Genomic DNA, 25649 nt, shown 5'->3' with positions numbered 1-25649 from the left:
TCACATGTGCAATCAAAACCAGTGTTAATCACAGATACAAGACCACTCCAGAGGGAATAGACGACCACCTGGGAGAAAAAACACTGGTCTGTGGAGAGAGCTGCAGGGAACTGGTTTAAAACTGACCCAAAATCAGATATAATTAGCACGCTTTACCAACTGAATTTATCCTGCAGATACAGAAATGCACTGGGCCTGTTCTTTCTGAAGAATTTAGTAAAAGCTTAGTGATCGCTCCTGTTAGATGTGTTCATGTTTTTATGTCTTTTGTATCTTTTCAAACACTAATTCTTGTTTCCATTAGTCCTTCAATTGATTCATAGGCCTAAGCACATCTTCCATGAAAGCGCACCATAGTTGGATAGTGTGAACGCGCCTTCACTTTACAAGCCACTTTGGTCAAATGTCCCAACTAAACTGTGGCTGGTCCAAACAATAGTGTCTTGTATTTGAAGACAGCAGCCGCTACAACATTAATTTTCAATGTCAAGCCCCGATGAGCCCCAAATTAGCCCCAGTGTTGTTAGCTCCACATTCAGTTAGTGATGGATGATAAATGATTGTGTAAAGGCCCATTTAATCTCTGTGTCACATGACTGATGTCACATGACCAGTCTCGGCAGAAAGCGCCGACTCAGACCCACTTTGTTAATGAACGCTCGTCATAAACTGAATTTGACTCAGCGCTTTCACTGAATACTGCTGTTTCTCCCAACTCTCCCAGTCAGCGCTGGGACTCCGCGCTGTGCTGTGATTGGCCCGGCCTGCCTTATAAACCCTAATTGATTTGTTAATAACTGTGATTGAACCCTGAACATGAGTCAGCACGTTTACTGAAACACAGAAGTTCCACCTCTGCACTTGTGGAGGAGGGGAGATGTTCATGACTGACTGGTTTAGCGCTTGTTTTGCCAATAGATTCTTCATTTGTTATTGATGAACGTCACATAAACATTGAGTCACATCATATTCTTTTGATTTCTAGTTGTTTCTCCGGATGACTCAGCGAGACCGACCGCATGGGGAAAGATGACTTTGATTTGACTGGTCCAACACCAATTGAGTCATTGCATCTCCAAGGATACTTTAATAGTGGTGCCTCATTCGTCTTACACAGCACTTTTCCTGGCGCTCAAAGCTCACTGAACAATTCACATGTTTATACAAAGTGTCTTGCCCAAGGATACGACAACAGTATCTGGTCAGAGCAGGAATAGAACCTAAAGAAAAACTGATCTTTGACTGAACTTTTCTGTTGCCGTGTTTAAATCACATTTATAAAACATTTTTGTCTCTTTTGTGTCGTGTTTTTTTGCATCGCTTTTTTCCGTTGTCGCCTTTTTTACTTTTTTTCATCACCTTTTCATCACATTTTTGTTGCCTTTTCTTTTTTTTCTCGCTCTTTTGTTGCTTTTTCGTGGCTGTTTTTAATCACTCTTTAGTCATGTTTGTGTCGCTGGTTTATTGCGTTATTGTTGCTTTCCCCGCATGTTTTTGTCACTCTTTTTGTCAAGAAGCTTTTAGATCTCGAGAGAATGTGTTTGGTTAACTTAAAGGGATGTTTCATGATTTTTGACATGGGGCCTCATTTCTTAGTTATCCAGAGTGTTGTTGATTTCATTTTTTTGTTTTTTTAATTCATGCAGTCCTTATACTATTTGAAGAAGTTAGTGGTGCTAGGCTAGAGCTAGGCTAGCGCATGTCTATCGTAACTAGTAGCCTGCATTAAAAACCTCTTCAAAATCATGGGGTAGTCCTCCAAACGTTGCCATGTCTGATTTGTAGAAAGCTCATTTGTGAATTCCATGTGTAGTAATAGATACAGACGGCATCTCCGGAATCGCCCATATGGTCATTTTTGAAAACGGTTAAGGGGGAAAACAATTTTGAAAAAATCTAAACTTTCTCTAATTATTCAAAAACTGCTTTAACAAATGCTGAATTATGAATAGCCTATAGTTTTCTACTAAATAAAGATAGAAAGACATGGGGAGGAGCAAAGTAGTTCAACAGCCCATAAATACATGAATAACGGAGAATGCTAATTTGATGCAAACATGTTAGCATCGGGCTAATGCTAACGGTTAGCTAGTGCTTGCTACAACTGCTGTTTTTTTCACTTCTACTCAACAATCTGTTGCGACAAAATATCTTTTTGTATCTGACTTTACTTTATGAGTGATAAATAAGTCGATATTCCACCAGAAAATGGCTAAAAAGAGTGGAATTGTGTTTCTCTAAAGATTCTATTTTCCCCCTCAGCGAAGCCACGCCCCCTTCTATGACGAGATGCCGTAGGTAAACAAACTACTGTAGATCTGGTAACCTAGCAGATCCCTTCGCCGCTGCGTAGCTTGCAACCAGGAAGCTGATGCTGCTCAAATATAAGTTATTTAAAATGATTGCATTTCAAAAATTATTCAGCCAACACAGACATTTATATTAGTAGTCTGGAATAAGATGATTTGCCTCAGGTGCACTGTGCTTGGGTCCGACTGTTTCTAACGCAGGCTACTAGTTACCATAGACACGAGCTAGCCTAGCACTAGCCTAGCACCACTAAACTCTTCAAATGTAAGGACTGCATGAAATGTAAAAATAAATTAAAAAAATCACTCTGGATAACTAGGAAATGTCTATGCCCTATGTCAAAAATGCACATCTAAAGCATGAATTGAATAATCACCAGTTAACATTAACAAAGTCAACATTAAAGAAGAAGTAGCAGTCTCATTTACTCAAGTTCTGATCATGACTTCTGGATGAGGCCACTGATTAATATGTCTATGCAGAATATCCGTCTGACTTCTAAAGTAGTTGTGTGACTTTGCAAAATTCCTAACAGAATATTCCCCGCCTGCAGAGGAGTGTCTCAGGTGAGCTCCAATCTGCCTCTGAAAGCTGCACTTCTGATAATATTAAACTCTACGATGGTAATGAACTTGTATGTGATAAAACAGCGGAGAGGCGAAGCAGAGGCTGGAGCTGATAACGAAATGGAATCAGGTATAATGGAGAAATCACCTTTTTTCTCTACTATTTGCTTTCATTCTACTTAGTTTGATTTCAGTTCCCAACCAGTACTGAACCAGGCAGGACTAAACTAGGTCAGAATCAGGTGCAACAGTGATATTAGACCCAAATAATGACAGACTCGGAAAGGTCCATGTTGGATGAGACTTTAGTGAAAACTGAAGAAGGCAGAATGGTACAATACATGTAAAAACAGCAAAAAACAGCTCAAAGAGTCAAAAATTCAAATGAAGGCAATGCTGAGCCCTGACTGGCTGCTTCAAGGCGACTGTGGACCAATGAGACGCATGGATTCAGGACGACAGCCAATCACAGCAGAGCTCGGGCTAAAAGGGGATGAAGATACGTCCAAAATAAGAATCAAAAGTAAAAAAAAAAGAAAAAGAAAAAATCAAGTTTGGTTGACCTACAAGATGAAATTCAATTTTGAAGAATTGTAACGACATTGATATCACAGTGTACATTCTTTGATTCCCCCCTTAAAGACTATAAAATAATACATCTTTTAGCCCCAAACTCCGCATATATTCGCCGTATCCTGATATAAGACACATAGCAAGCGGCGCATCTCAAATCTACCACTTTAATCAATTACAAAATATAAAATACAAAAAAAAAGGCGGCAAAAAATATAAAACGAAAAAAAACAAAAAAAACAAAACATGATTAAAGTGAGTTATCTGAGAAGCACCGCTCTGATTCATAATAATATTGAGAACAGTAATATAATATATGGTACAGTAAAGACTCCATTCAAAATGCACTGGAGCCCCGCGGTTGGCCACGACAGAGACGTCCGCCGGGCTGATAACTTAACACGGCCATTTCCAGTGCAACGAAATACGTAAAAACTGTCAATAAATAAAAGCATAAATAAAACAAATCAAAATAAATATCTGAGAGAAGAGAGGTTTTCGGGGGTCAAAGCTGGAGGAGTCTGAACCAGTGACGCCACAGGAAAACGGCGATATGTGAAAAGCAATTACTCGTTTTAGATCGATCTTTCTGTTTTGAGATGGGGCCAAAGACACCACATCCAGTCACAGCGTCAAAACATGATTCCCTTCGAGATCCTTTATGTGACAGGGACAGTTATTGAGTCTAAAAATCAATGCTTTTACAGTAGTGACATCAATTGTTTAGTGCTGTATTTCTGATCCAGAATGACGCAGGTGTAGAGCAAGTGTAAAGCAGGACTAAACCATGTCTCAGAAGGGACTTAAGTACAGTCTTCATCTGTATTCTGTGTCTGAGTCTGAGGTCTGCACTGTTTCTCCGCAGAATACAAATATAAACCTGGGAGCGACGCGACCATTTTACAATTTCAATGAAACTGAACGTACAGGACGGCACGGATTCACTTGGCACCGGTTAGTGATGGGAAATAAAGAGGCGGCGTTTGCGCTCCACAATGAAGTCTGTAAAAAAAACGGGACTATATTGCTGCGTGATTGCGATTTGTAAACCAGATGTCTCGGTTTTAAAACTCTTACTCGGATCGGATATGAAACAAGGAAGGAAGCGGTGCATTCTTTCAGATTAGTCCTGTTTAAAATTCTGTTCAGACACAAGTTTCTCCGCAATTGTTTGACCTTAGAGGAAGAACACAGAGTTTAAAAATGTCAAAATTAAGTATTATCCCTACATGTTTCTACAATGTCCTAAGGTGTAGAATGAACCCAGACCTGTTCACCACAACTGCCTCTAAAATCCTGCACTGTCGCTCAAAAAGGTGTTAATTCGGGTCCGAAGTGCCGTCATGCACGAGCTTAATATAGAAGGTGCAGTTACGCGTAAGACCTGAGGTGGCAGTAGTGAGTATAAAATGTCCAACTTGCATCTATCCCCTTTAAATCCTTGTTATTCCGAGTTGTAACTCACATTGTACGCAGGATTTGAAATACTTCTGTCGATGCAGCAAAGTGAACCGAAATGAAATTTACATTCAATGACTTACATTCACTTTTGAGTAGGACTGTACGCAGATCAGATGCTTTCAAATACCAGTCCAGCCTTTAAATGACGTGATTCACTACAAATGTAAATGTGTGAATTGACTCGGTGCATAACTTCAAATCATAACAACGCCGCCCAAGATGTGACTTCCTGTTTCGATCCAGCACACCAAAATAAAAGCACCATCTTATTCATTAGTTCAGCAGTTCATTCGTTCAACTTTCTTTCTGGCAATCTATTAACAGACAAAATACTTAAAATGTGTGTATTTAATTGTATTCTTGTAGTGTTGCAAGTACCTGCTGAACTAATCAATGAGACGAGCTGTGTGCTTTTATTTTGGCGTGCTGCATTGAAACAGGAAGTCACTACTTGGAAGAAATTGTACAGTATTTCAAAAGGATTTTTTCTTCCCAGGTGGTGTCGGTCCAAACTCCCTCAGCTCCAACAGTGGTTTTAATCAGTGGCTTCTCTCCCCGTTTTCTTATTTTATCTCAGCAAAAAAAATCCTAATTCATAATCAGGATTGAATCAAATACAAGAGTTTGATTTATAACATTGAACATCAATGAAACAAAAATGAGTATTCATGACGTCGCTGCAAAAAGGAGAACCACCCAACGAAATGAGGCAGAAGATTTTCAGGAAAAACGGCCAGATTCAAAACTAAACCAAGTCTTGACCAGGGCCAAATCATATATCTACAGTGAAATGGGATTAAAAAGAGCCATATTCCATGATGAAGACACACACATTTCAAAACTTTCAAAAAAACTTCATGTATAAAAGCACTTTAAATGAATCCATCAGTAGTGAAGAAGAAGCGATGTGCTGGAGGTGAAAATATTCTGCCTCAAAGCCACACATGGTGCACCGCTGCCATTTCACTTTCTCACACAGCCTCATAATAGACTTTTTGGGTATATAATATTGCAAAAAAAAAAAAAAAAATGTCTTCTATCTTTGTGGCGGCTGTGGAAAGCGGTTCATGGCGTCAGCGCATCAAAGACTCTCCAAGTCGTGTTCGCTTCCTGAAAGCACCGTCAGCGCGTGAAGATCCGGCGAAATTCTGTTTGGCAAAAACTCCAGATTCCTCCTAAAAGTTTCCGTCGAGTGGTTCTCCCTTCTCCAGGAAAAAATGTGGCGAAGATGTAGCTTTATACAAGTCCTGTAAAACTTTCAAATCCACAACGTTTTATTACGATAAATTGCATTTTTTTGTAATTTTTTTTTCTCCATACATTATTATTATTATTATTATCTTTCATTTTTTTTCAGTGTCTGTTTTACAATTATGGCCACAGTCTTTAAATGCCAGGCTTTTTTTTTTAAATGAGAGAAATCCTGGAAATATTTTGGTCCACAACGTTCCGGGCTCTGCTCCGGATATTTGTACATGGCACTAGTCTCGTTGTAGCTTTGCACAGTATTGGATTTTTCTTCACTTTTGTCCTTCCTGGGCACCTGTAGCATCACGGCTGTATTGTTTATTCAGTCCCATGTTAAAGCCTTTTGCACCAAAAATAAAAACAAAAACAAAAAAAAATGTCAAGAGCTTCGTGAACGGTGCCAGAAAAACAGTCCAGAGTTCTTGCAAAAGCAAAAAAAAAAAGCGGAAAAAAATTGAGGATATTTCTCTGGTATTATTTACAGATCTGAGTGTCAGTGTGCCGCTGCTGGAATGTATTTTAAAAACTAGCTTTAACTAATTTTCTTTTTTTTTCTTTAAACTAATTTTCCGCGTTTTATACTCGCGAAGTTTCCACAGTCTCGATTGGTCGGGCAGTAAGTTACTTAAGATTATATTGGCCAAACGCACTGGCCAAAGGTGACGCATGGTTATTAAAAATACTAAAGGTAATGACATAACTTTATTTAAAAAAAAAAAACTGAAATTGAGGTAAACGTCAAACGAGATTTAAAAACAACTGGAGTGCACCAACAAGGATTCATTTACACATCGTCTTCATTGGACTTAACAGACGTCATGGCGATAATATGCAAATGAAGAGACTGAATGACGGGTTTCGCTCACACTCAAGCAGCTCGTCCTTGTTGGTGCAGCGAACGCGTGTCTAAAGTGACATTTGAGTTCAAAAGCTAATAAATAAATCTAATTTCAACCATACTCGGTTTGGTAGAATGGACACAGGAACTGGTCGGTTTAGGCATTGGGCTCAGTGTGCTGTGGCTGTGATTGTCCAGAGGAAAAAAGAGGTTCTAAAAACAGCAAAAACTCCTCGGTTCACGGGTCAAAAACCTTCTCAGATCAGGTCAGTGTTTATATCTAAACATTTGCAAGAAACCAAATGTGGATTATGAACCTTGAAAGCAGCATCGGATAAATTAGGACCAGCTTTTTCTTCAGCCATGAACCTGATAATGCTTATTCAGTTTGGGTATTGCTGGGTTGCAAATGGTTCTAAGACAAAGCAGTGTCTTGCAGTTATATATATATATTTGGTGAAGAAAAATCATAGTCCCTAAAGAATCACCGCCACTTTTCAGATTCACTAACGCCACAGAAAGTTTGATCTTTGCAAATGTGAGCTGTACCGACGTGCGCGACTCGGCCTTGCATCGTTTCAAATGAGATTTTGAAAACTCCAAGCCAAAGCTGGTAATCCTGAGGTGAGCTCCTCAAATGTGTTTCTGTAGATTCCTGATGAGTTTTTTTGTTCTCGTTTTAAGCTCGAGATCCAAATCCTGTCCGTGAGGAGGATCCCGGCGTGACATCTGGAGTAATTCAAACCCGAGTCCAGGTTCAAAATGAAGTAAATTCCTCTCTAAGTCTCATGAAATGTCCACAAAGTTGTATTTTGAAGCCAAACACCGCCAAACGGAGGTAGGGGGTCCAGCCGACCACGATCAGCAGCCAAACCAGAGGGAATAAATAATTATGGACTGGCTGAAACAGTGGTCAGTAGCAGTTCGGCGAAAACTCCTGGTGAATATTTGAAATCCGTGGTTCGATCTCCTGTGAGTCTGTGTGTAGTTTGTTGAGTCCATTTCAGTTTAGTCCCGCCCTCTCTCTCTCTCAGCTGCTGCCCGACATCAGGTTAATGGCTTGCTCCAGTTTGTGCCTCAGTTTGTGTTTGCGACAATAACCGTCTCTGTCCAACGACGTCAAGATCTGGACAACAAGAAGCAGAAATATCAACTCATTTCGTGTCCTTCTTCATACCCATACGTCTCGACTTCTGAGCTTCCCCGACGCGTTTGTTTCCTTAAACTCTAACCCCGACGTAGATCCACTGTAGTAGCTGTGCCTCAAGTAATTCACGGGGTAAACTGTGATACTCACCTCTTCCTTGTACTTATTGATGTAGAAGTAGAGCTCACTGAGCGCGCTCAGAGTGTTGAACTCGTTGCCGTGGAGACGAGACTGTTCCACCAGGTAGGCGTCCATGTCCTGGTCGGAGATACTCGGCATCTTTGCGATGTCCCGGTAGTACCTGGACACAGCAAACACGGGGTTATGTTCGGCTCGTGATCTGAGCGGCCATGATGAGCTGTGTGTGTGTGTGTGTGTGCGTGCGTGTGTGTGTGTGTGTGTGTGTGTGTGTGTGTTCTTGTAATTACGATATTGTGAGGAACAGTTTGAGTTGAGGACATTGTTGGAGAGTGACAACATTTTGGGTGGTCCTCACTTATTTGAAGGACTGTTTGAGGGTCATGATGTGGTTTTAAGGTTAGGGTTAGAATCTGACTTAGGGTTAGGGTCTGGGTGATACATTGTGTCAACGAGTGGCCTCACTAAGATAGAAGCACAAGATTGCGTGTGTGTGTGTGTGTGTGTGTGTGTGTGTGTGTGTATTTAAGGAGGGGGATGAGGCGGGGTGTATACGACTACAAGCAGCATGTGTGTATTTCCACAGCTGCATAAAGTATTATTTCCCATAAGAGTAAAATGATACAAATAAAAACATGAACAAAATATCATAAGTGACAAGATCATTAGCTGGAGCGTTTTTTGAGAATGTAATATGATCATTTATAGGCTATATGAAAAGCATGCATATTAATAAACCTGGGTTTAGCTCACTGGGATAATCACTTGATTTGAGAATAATGGACTTGGGTTTGAATCTTTTGATGATGTTATTTTCTTTTCGCATGACCTTGCCACACACATAACCGGAGGCTGGCACAACTGCAGGAGTCAGCAGGCCTTGTTAGGTAAGAGAAATAGGTCACATTTATCCACGTTTTTGTTTGTGGTCAGTGGAACCATGCACGACAACACAGAGCCTGCGCTGGTCTAACCCAACCCAGAGCCCGAGTGAACACCTCATCTTTCCCTCTGCCGCTCATGACAGCAGCTTGGTCTGATCCCTGACAAACCACACAGACTGGAGGGAGGGAAGTGAAGAGAAAAGAAGCATCTGCCTGTTCAGATGCAGTTCAAAACTCTGATCTGAGGGTAACACATGTGACGTGTGGCGTCTGAAGAGCTGAGATGAAATATATTTCACAGCCAAGGCCTGAGATTTGAGAGGACCTTCAGCTGTGTCCATTGAAAGTAAGTTTACATTATGTAATGTGACAGTAACGTTCATTGTACCGTTTATAGGGAAAGAGAGCCAGAAATCAAACACATCAAATGATCAAATAAACTGTGAGCAAAAAAAATAATAGTTTTAATATCCTTTAGTTCAGTAAAGTTATTAAGCAAGATTATTGTTCAAAGTCCCGCTTCTGACTGAAAATTATGTTACACAGCAATGGGTTTGAGCCTATGCACTATGCCACTGCAGTAGTAATATTAATAGTGGTAGCAGCCAGTATTCTTACCTCTCCACCCAGTTCTTGTAGTTAGGTATGTCTTTCGCGTACAGTAGTTTGTTGGACGGGGAGTCTTTGCCGAGCCGATGCTCTGAGGTGGAGCAGGAGTCCATGAAGGTCTGGGCCACCACAGACAGACAGGCGTCTGTGATGCTGCTCTTATGGATATCAAATACAAACTGAGGGTTCTTAATCACGTTCACCCAGAACCGCAGAGGAAGGCTGCAGAGGGAGAGATGCAGAAAAGTAGTCAAGATCAGCTAGAGCACCTGAATTTGAATCTCAATTTGAATTTACTACCTCCGGCCACTACTTTAATTTTTATTTTAGTAAAATTTCTCACCAGTTGCTCTTCCAAGTGTGCCGTACGTCGGGGTCTGTGATTTGCCGTTTGTCTGCCTGCTCATCTAAGAAGTCAAACATGTATTTTATGGCGAGAGGCAGCGCTGACCCTCGATGTGCCGTACTGAAAACCGTCTCAAACAGGTCGTCCACAAACTTCTGCAGTGTTCCCTACAGGAGAAGAAGAGAACAACAATATTACACATTTTCATTTGTTGTAGTTTTATAGTTCTGTATATGCTGTAATGTAACGTCATATTTATTGTACCTTCGTAGCCAGCAGTCTCGTGAGGTAAATCTCAGACACCATCTTGCTGCCACGGTCTCCCTCTCTCTGGTCGCTGTGTTCGTGGTTTTTCACCAAATGCCATAGTTTTGTGCCTAAAAAAAACTTCAGTTTAGTTGAAGTTGTAGCCCCTGTAACCTGTGCTCGTCAGTCATGACCAGACCTATGTGCAAGTGCAGTGTGGGAGGTAAATGAGTACTTGTACTTTTCAAGTGCATTAGTGCTGTGGGTATGTCAGAAATGGTGGAGAGAAAGAGACATTGGTTAATTTCGAGGAATAGCCCCTTGTTGTTCATCACCTTGTTTTCGAAGGTTCCGTACATGTAATTGTATTGAACATGCAGTGCTGGCCCAAGTGCACACAGAGGAAAGACCACAGCATGGGTGCCACACCCAGGTGGGTCTGCCCCAGGACAGCTGTGCTTACAGAAGCTCACCACCCCCATAAGTGCATGAAAAATGCTATGTAAAGTGAAAAAAGCACCATCTAAGGCTACGCTGCATAATTCATAACATCTCATACATTATTGATTCATTAATATTATTTATTCATTGAATATAAAAATGACAATTTTCCGCACCTGTTTCCTGGTCTGGAGTGATCATGGGAGCTCTGGATCTGAGACTGTCGGGACTGCTTGATGTTCGCAACAGTGACTCTGGAGAAACAACAAAGATGTAAGGTTTTGTGACAGTAGCAGCTACGTATATTAGTGATAGTGCAGGGCTGAGAGATCTGTGTTGGCTTTGTGACATCTGAATATTTCACTGATGTTAGTTAGTAATCGCTATAGAGGTAATTTTTACCTTAGATTTGCAGATTTTGTGAAGAAGTATTGTTTGTGAGGTGTAGTTTGGTAGTAATTGGTTGTAATAGTAGTTGCAGTGTGTTATTACCATATCGGCTGAGTGATCTCGTGAAAGTGAAGGAGTTGGCGATGTTGTAGGCAGAGACCTGCTTCTGAACCAGAGCCACCAGAGAACCATCCGTCACCTGGAAAAAAACACAGCTTTTAGGCCACTTTGTTCAGAGGCAAAACATGAGGAAAGAAGGAATCAATAATATTAACACCACAAGCGCAAATTGACATGAATGTTTCTAATCTATTCAACTCATAGTTTTTCCCATAGATTAAGACTGCAGTATTAATAATATTATAGTATTGATTATAGTATTACCAGGTACAAGTATAGTATAATAGTATTGATAAAGTGATTTGACCTGGTAGTGCGCGAGGGTGTTGAGCCTCTTCCAGTCGCTCTCGATTTTAGTCGTCACGTCTTCATCCTGAAGAATGATCCTGGTCAGACGGCCTTGACGCCACTCTGAAATTACAACATCCAGTCAGATCAAATATTCCCGAAACAGTAATTCTGTCTCATATCGCTGCCTGTGGTCTCTGGTTTATGTGGTCTCAGCTGTTAATAATCACATATTTTCTTACCCAGATCCATATCATCGGCCTGTGGTCTCTGGGAGAAGGGGATTCCTTTGTAAACCGTGTCCAGCAGTTTGTCTTTGACTTGAGTGATGGTGTCACAGTTCAACGCCTTCACTGGGATCTCAGTACCAGCCTCACCCTCCGGCGGGATGCACATCAGGGTCTGAAAACAGAAATAAAATATGAATATAGAGACAAACAGTGCACATTAGAGAACACAAGGATGAATTTATATCATTTGTCACATTCACCAGTTGTTTGTAGTCGATCTGCTGCCGGATTAACTTGTCCTCGCTCAGAGAGTACCGGGCCTCTCCTGTGATGGCGTCTATGGGACCCTTCTCCATCTGCTGCTTTATGGCACAGTACAGCATAAACAGGGGCTCTCCAGCACACTCCTGCGCAGGGACAAACAAGAAACGTTTTTCTCATCTTGAAGAACTCATGGACTTTGCTCTGCGCAGGTCTTTCTGAGCTGTACCTTGAGGAAGCGGTACAGGAGGAAGGTGAACCAGTTCGTCAGCATCTTCTCAGCCACAGACTCCGTCCTGGACACCCAAGAAGAGAAGGGGGGAGAGAGTTATAGAACAGTAATAAACAGAGCCAGCTCCACAGTGACTGCAAAGTGTCTTGTTCAAGGACAGAGAGGGACTGAATCCAACACTAATAATAAAGGGTCACCTCCTGAGCAGCAGTTTGGGGTGGTTCCTGTTCTCCAGGTTCTTCTCGATCAGATCGGCCAGAAGCTGCTTCAGAACAACTGTGGCATACTCCATTCGCCCCTGGACAGAAAAGAGAAAGCCTTTTTATTGCATTTTTTTTTTTGCACTATATTCAACAGAACATACAGGATGTGGATAAAACAGTGTAATAGTGGATGTTTGCATTTTTAAGTTCAATGTTATTAAATCAGATTGCTGCCTTTGCTACCCTCCCCCTAAAAGCAGAAGAAAATGGATGGACGGACATTAAAATAATTGTGTTTGGGCATGTAGAGCACATATTTTGGGAGTAAAATGAAGTAAATATGTTAAAATACTGTCATATAAACAAGTGTAAAGTGTGCGTACCTGCAGAGCAGCCATAAGCAGCGAGGCAACGTTCCCCCTGTCCCTCATTGAAAACGAGCGCTGCCCTTCCAGAGTGTGGATGAAGGTCAACAGGAACATCTTATTATTGAGCAGCTGAGAGAAGAGACGCAGCGCCTTCTCCACGTTCGCAGGGGACTGGAGACAAAACCAGGACTGAATCAGTGCTATGGCAGGACTAAGCCAGGTCTAAACTCCAAACTAGCTCTGGGCATGACTTACATCCAGCTCCTTGAGGACCGGGTGCTCCTCTATTCCAGGGAACATGACTCTCATGGTGTACGTGCGATATTCCAAAAATGGGATTTTAACTCCATCCATGTCGTTGGTCAGTTCCTGGATATCCGTCTGCAGCTCCGCAAATGCTGCGAGACAGAAGGGATGGACACAAAATACTTTTACTGAGTAATAAAGCAATAAAACAATGACAGCATCTCCGTCGTGACCAATAAAACAATATGCTGTCAAGTATAAGTTTTAATAGAAGGACAACTAAAGGGTAAAATAATCTCTAGTACCGTATAAAAATTAAATGAAGGGTAATTTATTTCATTAAGACTATGGTGGTTTAAATATAGCACATATCTATTGATTACTAATTCCCTGACTCACACAAGCTGTTCATGTGCTGCAAATAATTAATCCATGTGTATCAGGATGTGTGAGAGGTATTGCGAGAGCTAGAAACGATTCGCTAACAGCTTGTGCTCAACTCCCTCCGACTTCCACAGCTTGAAAACATGAGAAACCTGGTCGGTGCAGCGCTAAAACTCCAAATCCCTGCGCCTCACCCTCTTTGCACTCGAGCGCCACCCGGCTCTCCAGGTTGTCCATCTGCAGCTGCAGGCGTTTCAGGGTGCGGTCGGCGTCTCTGGTCTTCCGTTTGTAGGCGATGAGGACCGCGATGATGGCGATCAGCAGGACGCCGCCTCCGGCTCCGATCCCGATGATGGCGGGGAGAGTCAGGGCCGAGTCGGAGTAGATGTGGAGCGTCCCGGGAGAGTACTCCAGCCCACCGACCAGGATCTGAGACGACAGGCAGACGGGGGTTAGAACAAGGACAACACCATGACAAAGCTAGAGCTAAACCTTAATAAAGTACTCCGTGTTACTCCACTCCCGTGTTTTCCTCCTCCAGATGTGTCAATACTGCGCGGTTTAAAAATCAATATTATCAGAGAGGGCGTTATTAATAAATGATAATATCTACAAATGTGTGTCGATAATAGTTTTAATATTTCATTCCAGAGCCTATTTGAAGAACAGTCACTTCAGACCAATTACACAGAGATCCCCCACAGCGCCCCCTGTTGAAGCTGACATTTAGCCCACTAATCTCAGCTAAAAATGAACTGCTCACAGGCAGGACAGAGCTGGATAGGATTAGTTATTAAGTCCATCATTTAGACAGCTCATGTTTGATGCTTTTTGATATAGTCAGAACTCGACAGACGACAAACCTTTGACGATGTTCAAATATAGGATAAAGACAGGTTTTAGAAAGGTTACTTTGTGTATGAATTGTGCTCTACAAATAGTCCATAAAAGGGATTAGGGACAGTAGGATATCAGAGTAAATGTACCTGTACTCTGTGCTCTCCTGTCAGATCTGGGGAGTCACACAGCAGCTGGCTCTCGGACACTGTCAGGACACACGGGGCGTCTCCGATCAGGACTGTGTAGTTCAGACGAGAGTTTCCAGGAGCCGGAGGAACCAAGTTTTTACCCTGGAAATGATACACACATATACATTAAATCTATTTTTTTAATCTCGACCAAAGATAAAACATTTATACAGTAAATTATATTGATTGTTAACATGTTAAAGAGCGGGTAATATGCTTTTTGCAGGTATTTGGTAATAATCTTTTAATTCCTGATATTCGCTCGATCTCCCCATAAGCCCCTCCCAATCCCCTCCTTTTGCACTCCTTCGCTGCGTAACCGTTTCAATAAAGATGGGAGGGAAAAAATGGCCCAAGCATGCAAGTGTATTTACTTTGCGATGAAAGGATTTAGCTAAGCAGGCGATTGAAAGGTGAGGGACGCATTTCCTGGTTATGTACGATCTCAGGAAGAGCTTTTTGGGACCTTTTGGGAGGAAAGTTCCCAAAAAGCGGGAACCTTTTGGGAGCTGCCTCTGGGGTGATAAGAATACGCACTAGAGAAGATCCAAAGATTACTCAAAGATGGGAGAGTGGGTTGAAACACAGCTCCAGGTGTGTTTTGGATAAGAGAACAATATTGTAACCTTTAATGCTTTTGTACGGTCTTTGTTACCATCAGATTAGTTTAAGTAGTGCCCATTTATTCATGCTGTTTGGGAATCCTTATGAGCTGAGTGAGACACCTCCAAGCTTAAAAAATATCACTAGTTACACAGTTACACAGCTACTTCGGTCCTGAGGCGGGAAACACCTGCACAACTGACTCTCACTTTCATCTAATACAATGATGGTAAAAGTAAATTTGGATTCAATTTGACCAATTGAGTTTGTACCTTGAGGATGATGGGTGACCCGGGTTTGACCTCTAGGATCCCAGAGGAGCCGAGGGGGTCGAATGTGGGGTTTGGATAATGCATGAAGGAGGTTGAGTTTAAAACCAGCAAAGAAGACACCTGTGAAGAAAACAGACACTGTTATAGTAAACAATATACAAGGTTCAATAACTTAAACAGGTCTAAAGTGATATTACTACAAAAGGAAACATTGTTATAAGAGGTTACTAAAGCGATACCTGGTCGAATATAAACCCAAACTCGTCAGGCCGCAGCGCCCCCTCTGGTGGGGAGGGTTTAGTGTAGATCAGACCAGGAGCCAAGCAGGTCATAGTGCTGTCGTTCACCACCGTACAGAACTGAAGGGAGGGAGTATAGGAAGCGTATTATTCCTTATAGTTGTATTGTGGCAGTTGGTTAGTGTTTGTTGGAGGAGGAAAGAGCAGTAGTGGTCGTTGTATTAGTAACAAAGGTAGTAAAATGGGTACTTACATTGCTGGTCTCGACTCCTCCATACTTGGCCCGGACTTTGGGTTCCTGAATAGTCAGTAGATTTGTGCCTGTGACTGTGATCACTGTGCTCCCACTGCAAACAAACACAATTACTTACTTCAATATTATCGCCCAGTATTTTGTTAGTATAATGAGTATAGTAATAGTACATATCCGACTAGGTTTATAGGACACTGACTTGAGTATGGTCCAGTTGGGCTCGATGCTGGTGATGGTGGGATCCTCGGTGTAAATGTATTTTGTTTCTGGGTTCGTGATTTCTGCCTTGTCGATCATCAGGCGGATGGGGGCGGGGCCAGGACCGGGCAGGCAGGCAGGGGTTATGCAGATGATCTCACGGTTGGTCCGTCTGAAATGAAACAACCCCCCCAAACTTTAGCTGAACTGAACTACGAATACAAGTAAACTAAATACGGGCTAAAATGGGCCTAAACCAGGTCTTACTTGACGAAGAGACACTCCTCCTTGTGGATGTACACTCTTACTGCACTCCCTGCATCCAGGTGTCGCCCCGTCACTGTGAGCCGAGTCCCCCCGGAAACAGGCCCCATCTCTGGGCGCACTCGGCTGAAACTCGGGCTCTGCAGGGAGAAAGCAACCAGTTAGCTGAGATGTTTCTTTATCTACTTTTAATATACAGTGGGGCAAAAAAGTATTTAGTCAGCCACCAATTGTACAAGTTCTCCTACTTAAAATAATGACAGAGGTCTGTAATTTTCATCATAGGTACACTTCAACTGTGAGAGACAGAATGTGAAAAAAAAATCCAGGAATTCACATTGTAGGATTTTTAAAGAATTTATTTGTAAATTATGGTGGAAAATAAGTATTTGGTCACTTCAAACAAGGAAGATCTCTGGCTCTCACAGACCTGTAATTTCTTCTTTAAGAAGCTCTTCTGACCTCCACTCGCTACCTGTATTAATGGCACCTGTTTGAACTTGTTATCTGTATAAAAGACCCCACTGTATCTAGACCTAGATTCTTGGATTTTTTTTCACATTCTGTCTCTCACAGTTGAAGTGTACCTATGATGAAAATTACAGACCTCTGTCAATTGGTGGCTGACTAAATACTTTTTTGCCCCACTGTATCTCTAGACCTATCGAATTCAGCCTGACTTCAAAGTCTGTGCTAAAAATGGTTTCCTTTGTGCAAGTGGTCACAATGTGAAATATCTGCCTAGTGTTCAAAAAGTTTTCAGAGCTCTTAATCTTTTCCATTTTACTTTATTTATGTAGCAAGTCTGAAGTCATATTTTTCTGCACTTGATTATCCGACAATAATACATTTAAATTGAAAATGGAATAAATCCAATAGAATAGAATTTACTTTAGTCTCAGACATTGGAAAAATAAAGCGGTATGAATACTTTCAGAACCTAAAACACTTGTTAGCATCACACACAGAATTTTGACACAACCTTATCTATCGTTTATCTGCTGCACCGTTTTTTTTTTACACACAAGCGCATTAATATTGGAGGCCACGTTGTTTACGTCCTTGAGATAAATCCCTGCCAATGAGTGAATAGAAATTAATAAAAGATAACTAGCCTGTGCTTACAGAATAGAGCACGCTCAGAGCACAAGTGCATTAAAAGTGCTTATTGTTTATGGCCTTGTGAATAAATAAGCGGATATGAATATGATAGAATACGTACGACAAAGGAGTATGTCTGAGTGGAGAGCGTCCGGTACTCCGCGCTGCACACGCCGATACACAGCTCGACGGGGCCCCCGGGGGAGTGGGGGAGTAAGGCTTCGGCCATGTCACACACAATCCTGAAAACATGAAATAAAAGTATTGATTATGCTGAGGATAAAAGAGGAGGCTGTCGTTTTGTAAAGCAAGTTGGTTTAAAGGCTTTAGCTTTTCTTCAACTTATATTGTTGTAGTTTTTATTATTGCATATGAACAACAGGAGACATACAGTAGGTCTAATCACAAAGGTAGACTTGTCCCAGGAAGAAATGGGTTTAAGCTCGTTTTGAAAGAGTGCAGATCATTAACATGTGTCTTAAGTCGTCACCTCTCTGCGCTGATGTACTGTGTGGGCACCGGAGTACACCTGACGCCCGCCACCTGAACGTGAGAGATCTCCTTCACTTGCAGCCCCAGGTTCTCCCCCTCGATGGTGACGCGAGTGCCCCCCTCCCTGGGTCCTGTCAGGGGCTCGATCTGCCAGAAACACAAAACAGTATTTTATCAGGATCAGGCTACAGAGCTGAAACAGGACTGGACCAGGGTTAAAGCAGAAACTAAACGAGGAGAAGACTTGGGGGGGAAACCAGGATTAAACCAGGTCTAAACCAGCAACAACTCGCTGTGTCTTGAAATCAGCTGTTCAGAACGTCTCAGGGCAGAAATATGTCAATTTGAAATGTCTCTAAAGACATCGCTCTCATGACATCCTCTTCAGTGATTCAATTAAGAGAAAACATCTTGGGAAAGTGGACAAAAAGCAGACTAGGCTGGGCTGTGAAAAAGCTCCTAAATATGTGTGTATTTATAATTTACCAAAAAAAACAACTAAAAAGCTTAAAGACTGCTGATATTGTATGTGTATCAGTTTACTTACGTATGTATGTATCTGTGTACTGTGCTTTATGACCACTTACAATTATTAGTGTTGTATAATATATTACATTTTTTGATGTACGCATTTTCCAACATTATTTCTCTTGGTTGAGATTGTTCTGATGGAAAAATATGAGAAAGATACCTATTAGCATTTTTTTTCTCTCCAGTGCAAGAATTAATATTTGTGAGAAAACCACCGTCCTTGGTAATTGCAAAGTTGTTGAGTGCTTGGAATTACGTCGTCGATATCATTCAGATTTCTAGGATTCCTGGAGTAATCAATAATAATGAATCAATTGAGATTTTAAAATGTAAAGTAACTGTAGTTATTGTTCACATAAGCATGTGGACACTACAGTGAGTGGTGGTACTGAGTGGTGATGTGGTAAACACCCATCAGCCTAATGGAATCCTTTCACGTCTCTTTTCTATATTATTTCTATTAAGTCTATTGGACAATATTTAATCGCACTCACTAAAATGGCAGATTTCTATGGTGACAGAGAAATTCTAGCTTTCCACAGAAGTTCGTTTGTACTTCTCCCGTACCTTGCTGATGCGCGGGTGGCTGCAGCGCAGGTTGTGGCGTCCGTGGTGCATCCAGTTCAGCTCCGGCGCGGGACAGTGCTGTTTCAAGAGACACTTTCTTGTCTCCATGCACCACCCGCACTCGAAGGTAGGGGGCGCTCTCAGGCACTGCCCACAGCTGCTCCTCTGCGCCTCACACTTGTACAGCAGAGCTACAACACAGAAGAATGGCATAGTATTACAGCAATGCATTACAGTTCATGGACAAACTTTGTAAATACAGGCTCCAGTTGTATGTGCTTTATTGATTCCACGCACATTCATATATTAAAATAAAAATATAAAAATAGTGATTCAAACGTCAGTACCTTTCATGGAGGTGGGTTTGTCGATGAAAAAGTCTCCGTCCCACACAATGGAGAAGTCCACTGGGAGGTCCCCCATTTCATCGCCTTCATACCAGTACTGCAACACACACAAAAAATGCACATATTTATACAATTTTACACATACAATTAAATCTGAACCTTCGCAATTCAAATCCGAGCAAAATAAAGAAGAAATGGGGGGGGGGGGGCTCTGAACATTTTGTGACATTTATGCATTTTTAACATGTAGCTACTGAGTGTGGCTCGTCTCAGGTCTATTCATGTGTGCGCGTCCGGTCTAATGAGTCCGGAGTGAGTTTCCCGCAGAGCTGAGACTGGAGCGGGACCCGTCGCCGTGGAGACTAGTCCCCGTCACTGTGGAGAGGAGGCCAGCGTTACCACGGAGACGCCAGGGCCTGTCGCCATGGGGTCAGCAGTGCCCGGAAACCCTCGTTTGACAGACACACACACACACACACACACACACACACACACACAGGCACATTAGAGGAGACGTCTACGGCCAGGACGGGGCTCTCTTCGTTAGCCTACATCCAGTTTGTCCTGTCTGGTCTCGTTTGCTTTTGGTCTGGACGCTGCCTAAGGTTAGGGACACCCCCAACAGCAGACAAAGAGGGTCCCGTCTCCTCACAGTGTGCCACATGATGACCAGAGACCGACTGCTGTGCACACGCTTTGTGCATGTGCAAAATGCAAGAACTCCTTAAAACAGCAGACCTCGCTCCTGGCTACAACACGCAGTCTGTACACGATGTGGTGCAAAGTTCGACAAGCTTCTACTGTTTACAGCAAGAATCTGTCCATAAAGCTGAAGCCTACATGTTAAATGTGACACATCTAAGCCTGTCACAATAATTACTGTTTCGACTTATTGTTCCATTGAGACAGACAATATATTTTTCAATTTTTATCAAAAGTGCATTTAGTTTACTTTTGTAATACTTTACAAAAAATACAAAATACAATTTTACCCAAGGAAATTGTGTTTCATTGTGTTTAGAGCAACCTATGTGTTATTGAAGATAAAATACACAAGCGATTACTGTGATTGTCCTTTTTTCCGTTAGTTTCGATGGCATAAAATGGTCTTGAATAATGTCGTTTATCGCAATATATTCCTGCCTCAATATATCTAACATTTATACAATAACTATTGCGTTATTGTGACAGGCTTTAACGCATCTGTTCACATTAATAGAGAAAACCAGGGGAATTGTTGCTGCTTTTTGCCAAAGAGGCCGTTTTGCATGTGGCAACAAGCCGAGGTAAGCTAACTGCAGCACAGTCGCCTCACAGATGTAGGAACAAGCAGAGACAAACAAAAGTCGAGTCATTTAAGGCTGAACAGAAAAGAGCCTGCTCGTTGATTGCTCCTTGGGCGATGAAGCCAGACTCTGATTCAACATGTTGGATTGTGTCACAGAACCTCTGATGGCGCAGGACACCGAACAGTCTGGCCGCCCAGATGGACAGTGATCGACTTGATGTTCTTCATGATCTTAAGGGCCACGGTCACACAGTCACACAGAAGTCACACATTTTTGGGAGTGTCTTAATTGGTTTGGTTTATTTCGAGCTCATAATAACTTCATGCATTCATGTACAGATTTCGTACATGACCAGGTGCAAAAGAATCCAATGCTATATACTGTATGTTTTTTTCATGCAAAACAGCTCGAAAACCAGTGGAAAGAAGAAAAACAACTTGTACATTATGATTGCTTCCATTACATCTTTCATCACTTGTTATTTTTGTCATCAAAGATTTTGTTTGTTTTCTGCTGATGGAAGTTAAGAAGCACTGCCCACAATAATCATTAATATAGATGATTCACCAAGTGTAAAGCCTACTGAGCAGCCCACCCATGAGCCGATCACCAATGCAACCAATCCGCACACAACAACAGGCCAATGACAAATTGCCTCTGTTCTGAAACTTAAAGAGGGGGTATTATGCTTTTTTCAATCACATAGCACCAGTCTATATCACACTACAATGATGACCAAACCTTCTGTTGGTCTGTAAATGCAGTAAATTAGAATTACTGCCTTGTATAAAATTGCTCTCTCAAAATGACTGTAGTGAATGTCTTGAAATAGGCCTCTGTCTCTTTAAGAACCTCTGACCCTTTCCGACACGCCCCCTCCACACGCTGTCTGTGGCATCAGTGGGGAGGGGGTTCTGCTGAGGAGCAGTGGTTGGTTACTCGGCTGGTGACGAAAGCTCGGAGGCGTCTCCAGGAGGTGGGGGCGTTCCTAGGAGGACTCAGGCAAACCTATCCCTAAAATGGCCGCCATCAGAGTTTTTACAGATTACTCAAAAATACGTGAATGTGCCAAGGCAACACTTCAGGCATGTTTTTAATGAGGGAATGACATAAGAACATGATGTAAAGCTTGAAAAAGTCGATTTTGCATAATACCCCCCTTTAAGTGAATAGTGAATCATTGTTTTGTATGTTGTTTGACAAGATTTACGTTGTGAGTTTTTAGCCTGACTAACCACACAGCGGTCATTCACATGGTTCATAGTCTGGGTCTGGAGGAGTTTTGGACCAACAGACCTAGTGTCCGAAGGTTCTTAGTTCAGTGCTAGAATCTTAAGGAGTCCATAGAAAAAGTGGTGCATAAATCTACTGTATATCATGTATATCAAACCACTCTGGTAGTTTTAGTAAATTGATTTATTTTTTATATTTATATGCATTTATTTTGTTGTTGTTGGCTGTCGTTTGATGTATTTACCGTATTTTTTGTATCATTTATTAAAACTGTTGTTAATTCTTCCATTGTCTAAAGACATGTGAGCGGCACTTTGGCCTACTGTAAAGTTTTTCAGGTGCGTTATAAATAAAGTTGGTACGGCGTGTTGTGGCAAGATTCACATTTATGCGAGCACAAGTTGTCAAGGACCTTGAGCAAAATCTACTAAATTAAACAGATTATAGGCAAAATAATAATCTCACTGGTGGATAAAATGGTTGAGCTCATTTATCTTTTCACCTATCTATCACCTTTGTAAAAACTAATTTCAGAATTGCTCTTAAAAAGTGGCGTGTGTCTCTCTCATAGCAACATTAATCCGTCTCTGATTGAATTCCTGTCTGTGATATCGACCCCCTCCATGACCCTTGACCCTGACCCCGTGCAGGTCACGCGGGTGATTGACAGGACATGACCCCGGTGCTATGGTAACGGCACGCTCACGGTTCGCAGGGTCAAACATCTGAGGGGTTATTTCACTGATGTCATTCAGATGTAATACAGATATTAGCTCAAGGTCAAAAGATTAACATTCTGCCTGCTCACGATAAACTGAAATCATAAAAATGCTAAGAGGCTTCTGGGAAATGTAGTTGACCTTCCTATCTTGTTCACCTGCCTCCTGCTACATCTAAATCAAAACTCTAAAACTACCCAGTACAGATGACAGCTGGTTAGCTAGCCGTTAGCATGTAGCATGAAGCTCATTGCCGTGTTTCTTTTATGTTTTCGTCTTTATTGCCAGTTCAATTACAATCTGAGCTGAATTCACTTATTGTACATAATGTAAATATTTTGTTGGAGGGAAAAACGTAGCATGCAGCTAACTTTAGCATCATGGTTGACATTCTCCGTTATTTACCCCGTTCCAAAGTTTGGGGTCACCCGGGCCAGGCTGTGGCTCCTCTAATCAGCGATCAACAGTTTTCAGACGTGCTATAATTGCACAAGGGTTTTCTAACCATCAATGACCCTTTAACAACAACGTACCATTAGAAAAACTCTGCACCTATGTATGTATTCCAGTAAAAATAACCATTCACAACAGTAAAGGCGAGACACTGCAGGTGAATAGGGAAAAAATGTATATTTACAGATATCAATTTGAAACTGTTGCTGTAGATCACTGGCATAAATGTGAGAAAAAAATACATTGCAAGTTTTCTGTCATTTTATCTTTTCATATAAGAACAAGGTGCTTTATGCCTAAAAATGCCCCAAATTTTTCATTGTTTCGGCGACAAAATCTGAATAATGGCTAGAGCTACATTCAAATTTATGGTTTCATTTTATTGATAAATGAGTTGCCAAGACTTTTTCAGAGGGGATTTAGGATTTCTTGTTTAGTTTTAAAATAAGCTATTTTTTAGTGGAAAAAATTTTAAAAAAGTAATTTTCGCCTTATTTTTTGACATTCAAAACTCAATAAATGGGGCTAGGTACTAGATAATAAAAAATCCCTCTGAAAAATTCTTCCAAATATTGTTCAGTCCAAGGCTGGAAAATGTGAAGTCTTTAGGTCCGACTGACGTGGACATAGTGTCGCCACAATGTCAGAAAAGTGTGTTTTGAGAAAAAGGGCCTTGAAATTGCATTGTCCCATATAAGTCTATGGGCAAACATTGAATCAGCGCAATATTTAAACATGTTATTGTGAAGATTAGGTATATTTTCTGTTTCCGGGTGAAAGCTTATATGTTCAGAGACCAATTTGGCCCAAAACCTGAAAACTGAAAAAATTGAGTTTTGCCTGTAGTGTCTCCCCTTAACAATGTCTAAACTGTATTTCTGATTAATTTAATGTTATCCTCATTAAAAAGTCAGTGCTTTTCTTTCAAAAAATAAGGACAATTTAAGTGACCCCAAACTTTGTAGCGGTAGTGTGTGTAGCCTATTTATGTATCGCTGAATCGTTTGCTCCTCTACATGTCTCTGTGTCTTTATATGGTAGAAAATACATCTATAATTCAGCATTTGTAGCAAAGTAGTGGTGGATTGTTCTTTTTCCTCTTTGGGAACGCCCAAAGCTCAAGATGATATCCAAATGTCATCTCATACCCTGTAGTTATAATAATAATTCAGGTTCATGGTGAGGCTGACTCGCTTTGCATTGTGGGAGCTGCGGTCACTCACCGACGTGTTCTGGCACTGGATGCAGGAGGAGTTGAAGCGCACGGCCGGGATCCTCTGGACTCTTCCCTGGATGTGGAACACGCACTCGTAGTTCTTCTGACCGGACTGGGGCTGGGGCAGGTTACGGGCCTTCAGCGTGATCGGACGAACCATCCCCGCGGCAACCAGGATGTCCCCCGCCGGCAGGATCTGAGGACATCCCTGAACGGAAGAGGTTGACAAATTGTACCACATTTTATTGAGAAAAGCGATTGTATAGACATCTTTGTAGCCATAGTAAACCAGAACTACTTTTTGTTTGTCGTCTAACCCTGTTCCCAGTGGGGAGTTTTTTTCCTGAATAAACAGCTTTTATGAGGAACAGTTGAAGGTCGTTTGTTTCACACATCAATGAACTGTTGTTTACAGTCAGAGAAGGCCACACGTTCAGGGACACTGTCAGAAGGACATTTCACTGAGAGAGCAAACACTCTGACGCAGGAGTTCACTGAATCCCTCTATGGTGCCTGTGACGGCCTAGACTTTATGTTCTCTGATTGGCAGATGTTAGATCTCTGGACTCCCATTGGTCCGATTGTGCAGTATTCCTCTTCTTCCTGATTGGCTGCAGTTGAATTAGGGCTTAAATAGTGTTAATTGGTGAAGAGGCTGATCACAGTCATTAGAGAAAATTACTCTGATTAAAAGGAAAACACACACATGCACGTACACACTGTGCACAAGACTCAAGAGAGAGGGAGACTTTGAATCATTACAGTGCATTAGGTCCAAGTCTCATTTCAACTAATTCATCAAAACAGCACTTGGACTGAACCAGAACCTCTCCAAAGTGTGCCGAAAGGGCTGTGCTCGGGAAGTAAACATGTTTATTTAGGCCTGTGTTCTTTCTTACCTCCATGCCGCTCACGCGTCCCTCCTGGAAAGAACAGTCCTGCAGGTTATTGGTGCAGATGTGGCGATATTTACACCAGTGACAGGGGAACTCGCTGCTCACGCACGACGTACATCTGCAACAGAGAGAACAGAGGCATTTTAATTTCGACATTAACATTTCAAAACGACTGATGTTTTATGTGAGATGGCACTTAAAATAGACGAAGCAAAGCGAGTGAATCATGGCAGTATTGCAGTACTTACGAGTTGAGTACTGAACAGTTGTAGTAGATGAAGTCTGTGGAGATGAATTTGAGTCCAGTCTCTGTGGATCTCAGACTCAACTTCACCAATCGTTTCTCTCCTGAAACACCGGAGATACAAAATATTAAGGTTTACATGCAACAGTGTAGCTCTTGTTCGCGGATTATAGAA

General features: G+C 41.7%; 1 protein-coding gene across 1 annotated transcript in view; it reads right to left on the bottom strand.

The window, feature by feature from the left end:
* Nucleotides 1-5285: 5285 nt before the first annotated feature.
* Nucleotides 5286-25649, bottom strand: part of plxna3 (plexin A3) — a 47912-nt gene continuing 27548 nt past the window's right edge. The window contains exons 10-37 of the mRNA XM_079558228.1: nt 25479-25578; nt 25234-25348; nt 24342-24542; nt 19425-19521; nt 19078-19268; nt 17978-18126; nt 17609-17729; nt 16390-16526; nt 16124-16294; nt 15925-16018; nt 15672-15791; nt 15433-15552; nt 14516-14659; nt 13724-13958; nt 13155-13297; nt 12915-13070; nt 12526-12626; nt 12326-12392; nt 12096-12242; nt 11848-12007; nt 11625-11728; nt 11300-11396; nt 10984-11061; nt 10385-10497; nt 10118-10287; nt 9784-9996; nt 8294-8444; nt 5286-8122 (exon numbers count right to left, since the gene is read on the bottom strand). Coding sequence (XP_079414354.1) covers nt 8027-8122; nt 8294-8444; nt 9784-9996; nt 10118-10287; nt 10385-10497; nt 10984-11061; nt 11300-11396; nt 11625-11728; nt 11848-12007; nt 12096-12242; nt 12326-12392; nt 12526-12626; nt 12915-13070; nt 13155-13297; nt 13724-13958; nt 14516-14659; nt 15433-15552; nt 15672-15791; nt 15925-16018; nt 16124-16294; nt 16390-16526; nt 17609-17729; nt 17978-18126; nt 19078-19268; nt 19425-19521; nt 24342-24542; nt 25234-25348; nt 25479-25578 — 3791 coding nt within the window. The 3' untranslated portion in view covers nt 5286-8026. The remainder of the gene's footprint in view (nt 8123-8293; nt 8445-9783; nt 9997-10117; nt 10288-10384; nt 10498-10983; nt 11062-11299; nt 11397-11624; nt 11729-11847; nt 12008-12095; nt 12243-12325; nt 12393-12525; nt 12627-12914; nt 13071-13154; nt 13298-13723; nt 13959-14515; nt 14660-15432; nt 15553-15671; nt 15792-15924; nt 16019-16123; nt 16295-16389; nt 16527-17608; nt 17730-17977; nt 18127-19077; nt 19269-19424; nt 19522-24341; nt 24543-25233; nt 25349-25478; nt 25579-25649) is intronic.

This window comes from Gobius niger (genome assembly GCF_951799975.1).
Source record: "Gobius niger genome assembly, chromosome: 6".
Lineage (NCBI taxonomy): Eukaryota > Metazoa > Chordata > Actinopteri > Gobiiformes > Gobiidae > Gobius > Gobius niger.
Note: the sequence above shows the minus strand (reverse complement) of the source record. Positions and strands in the feature narration are given on the sequence as shown.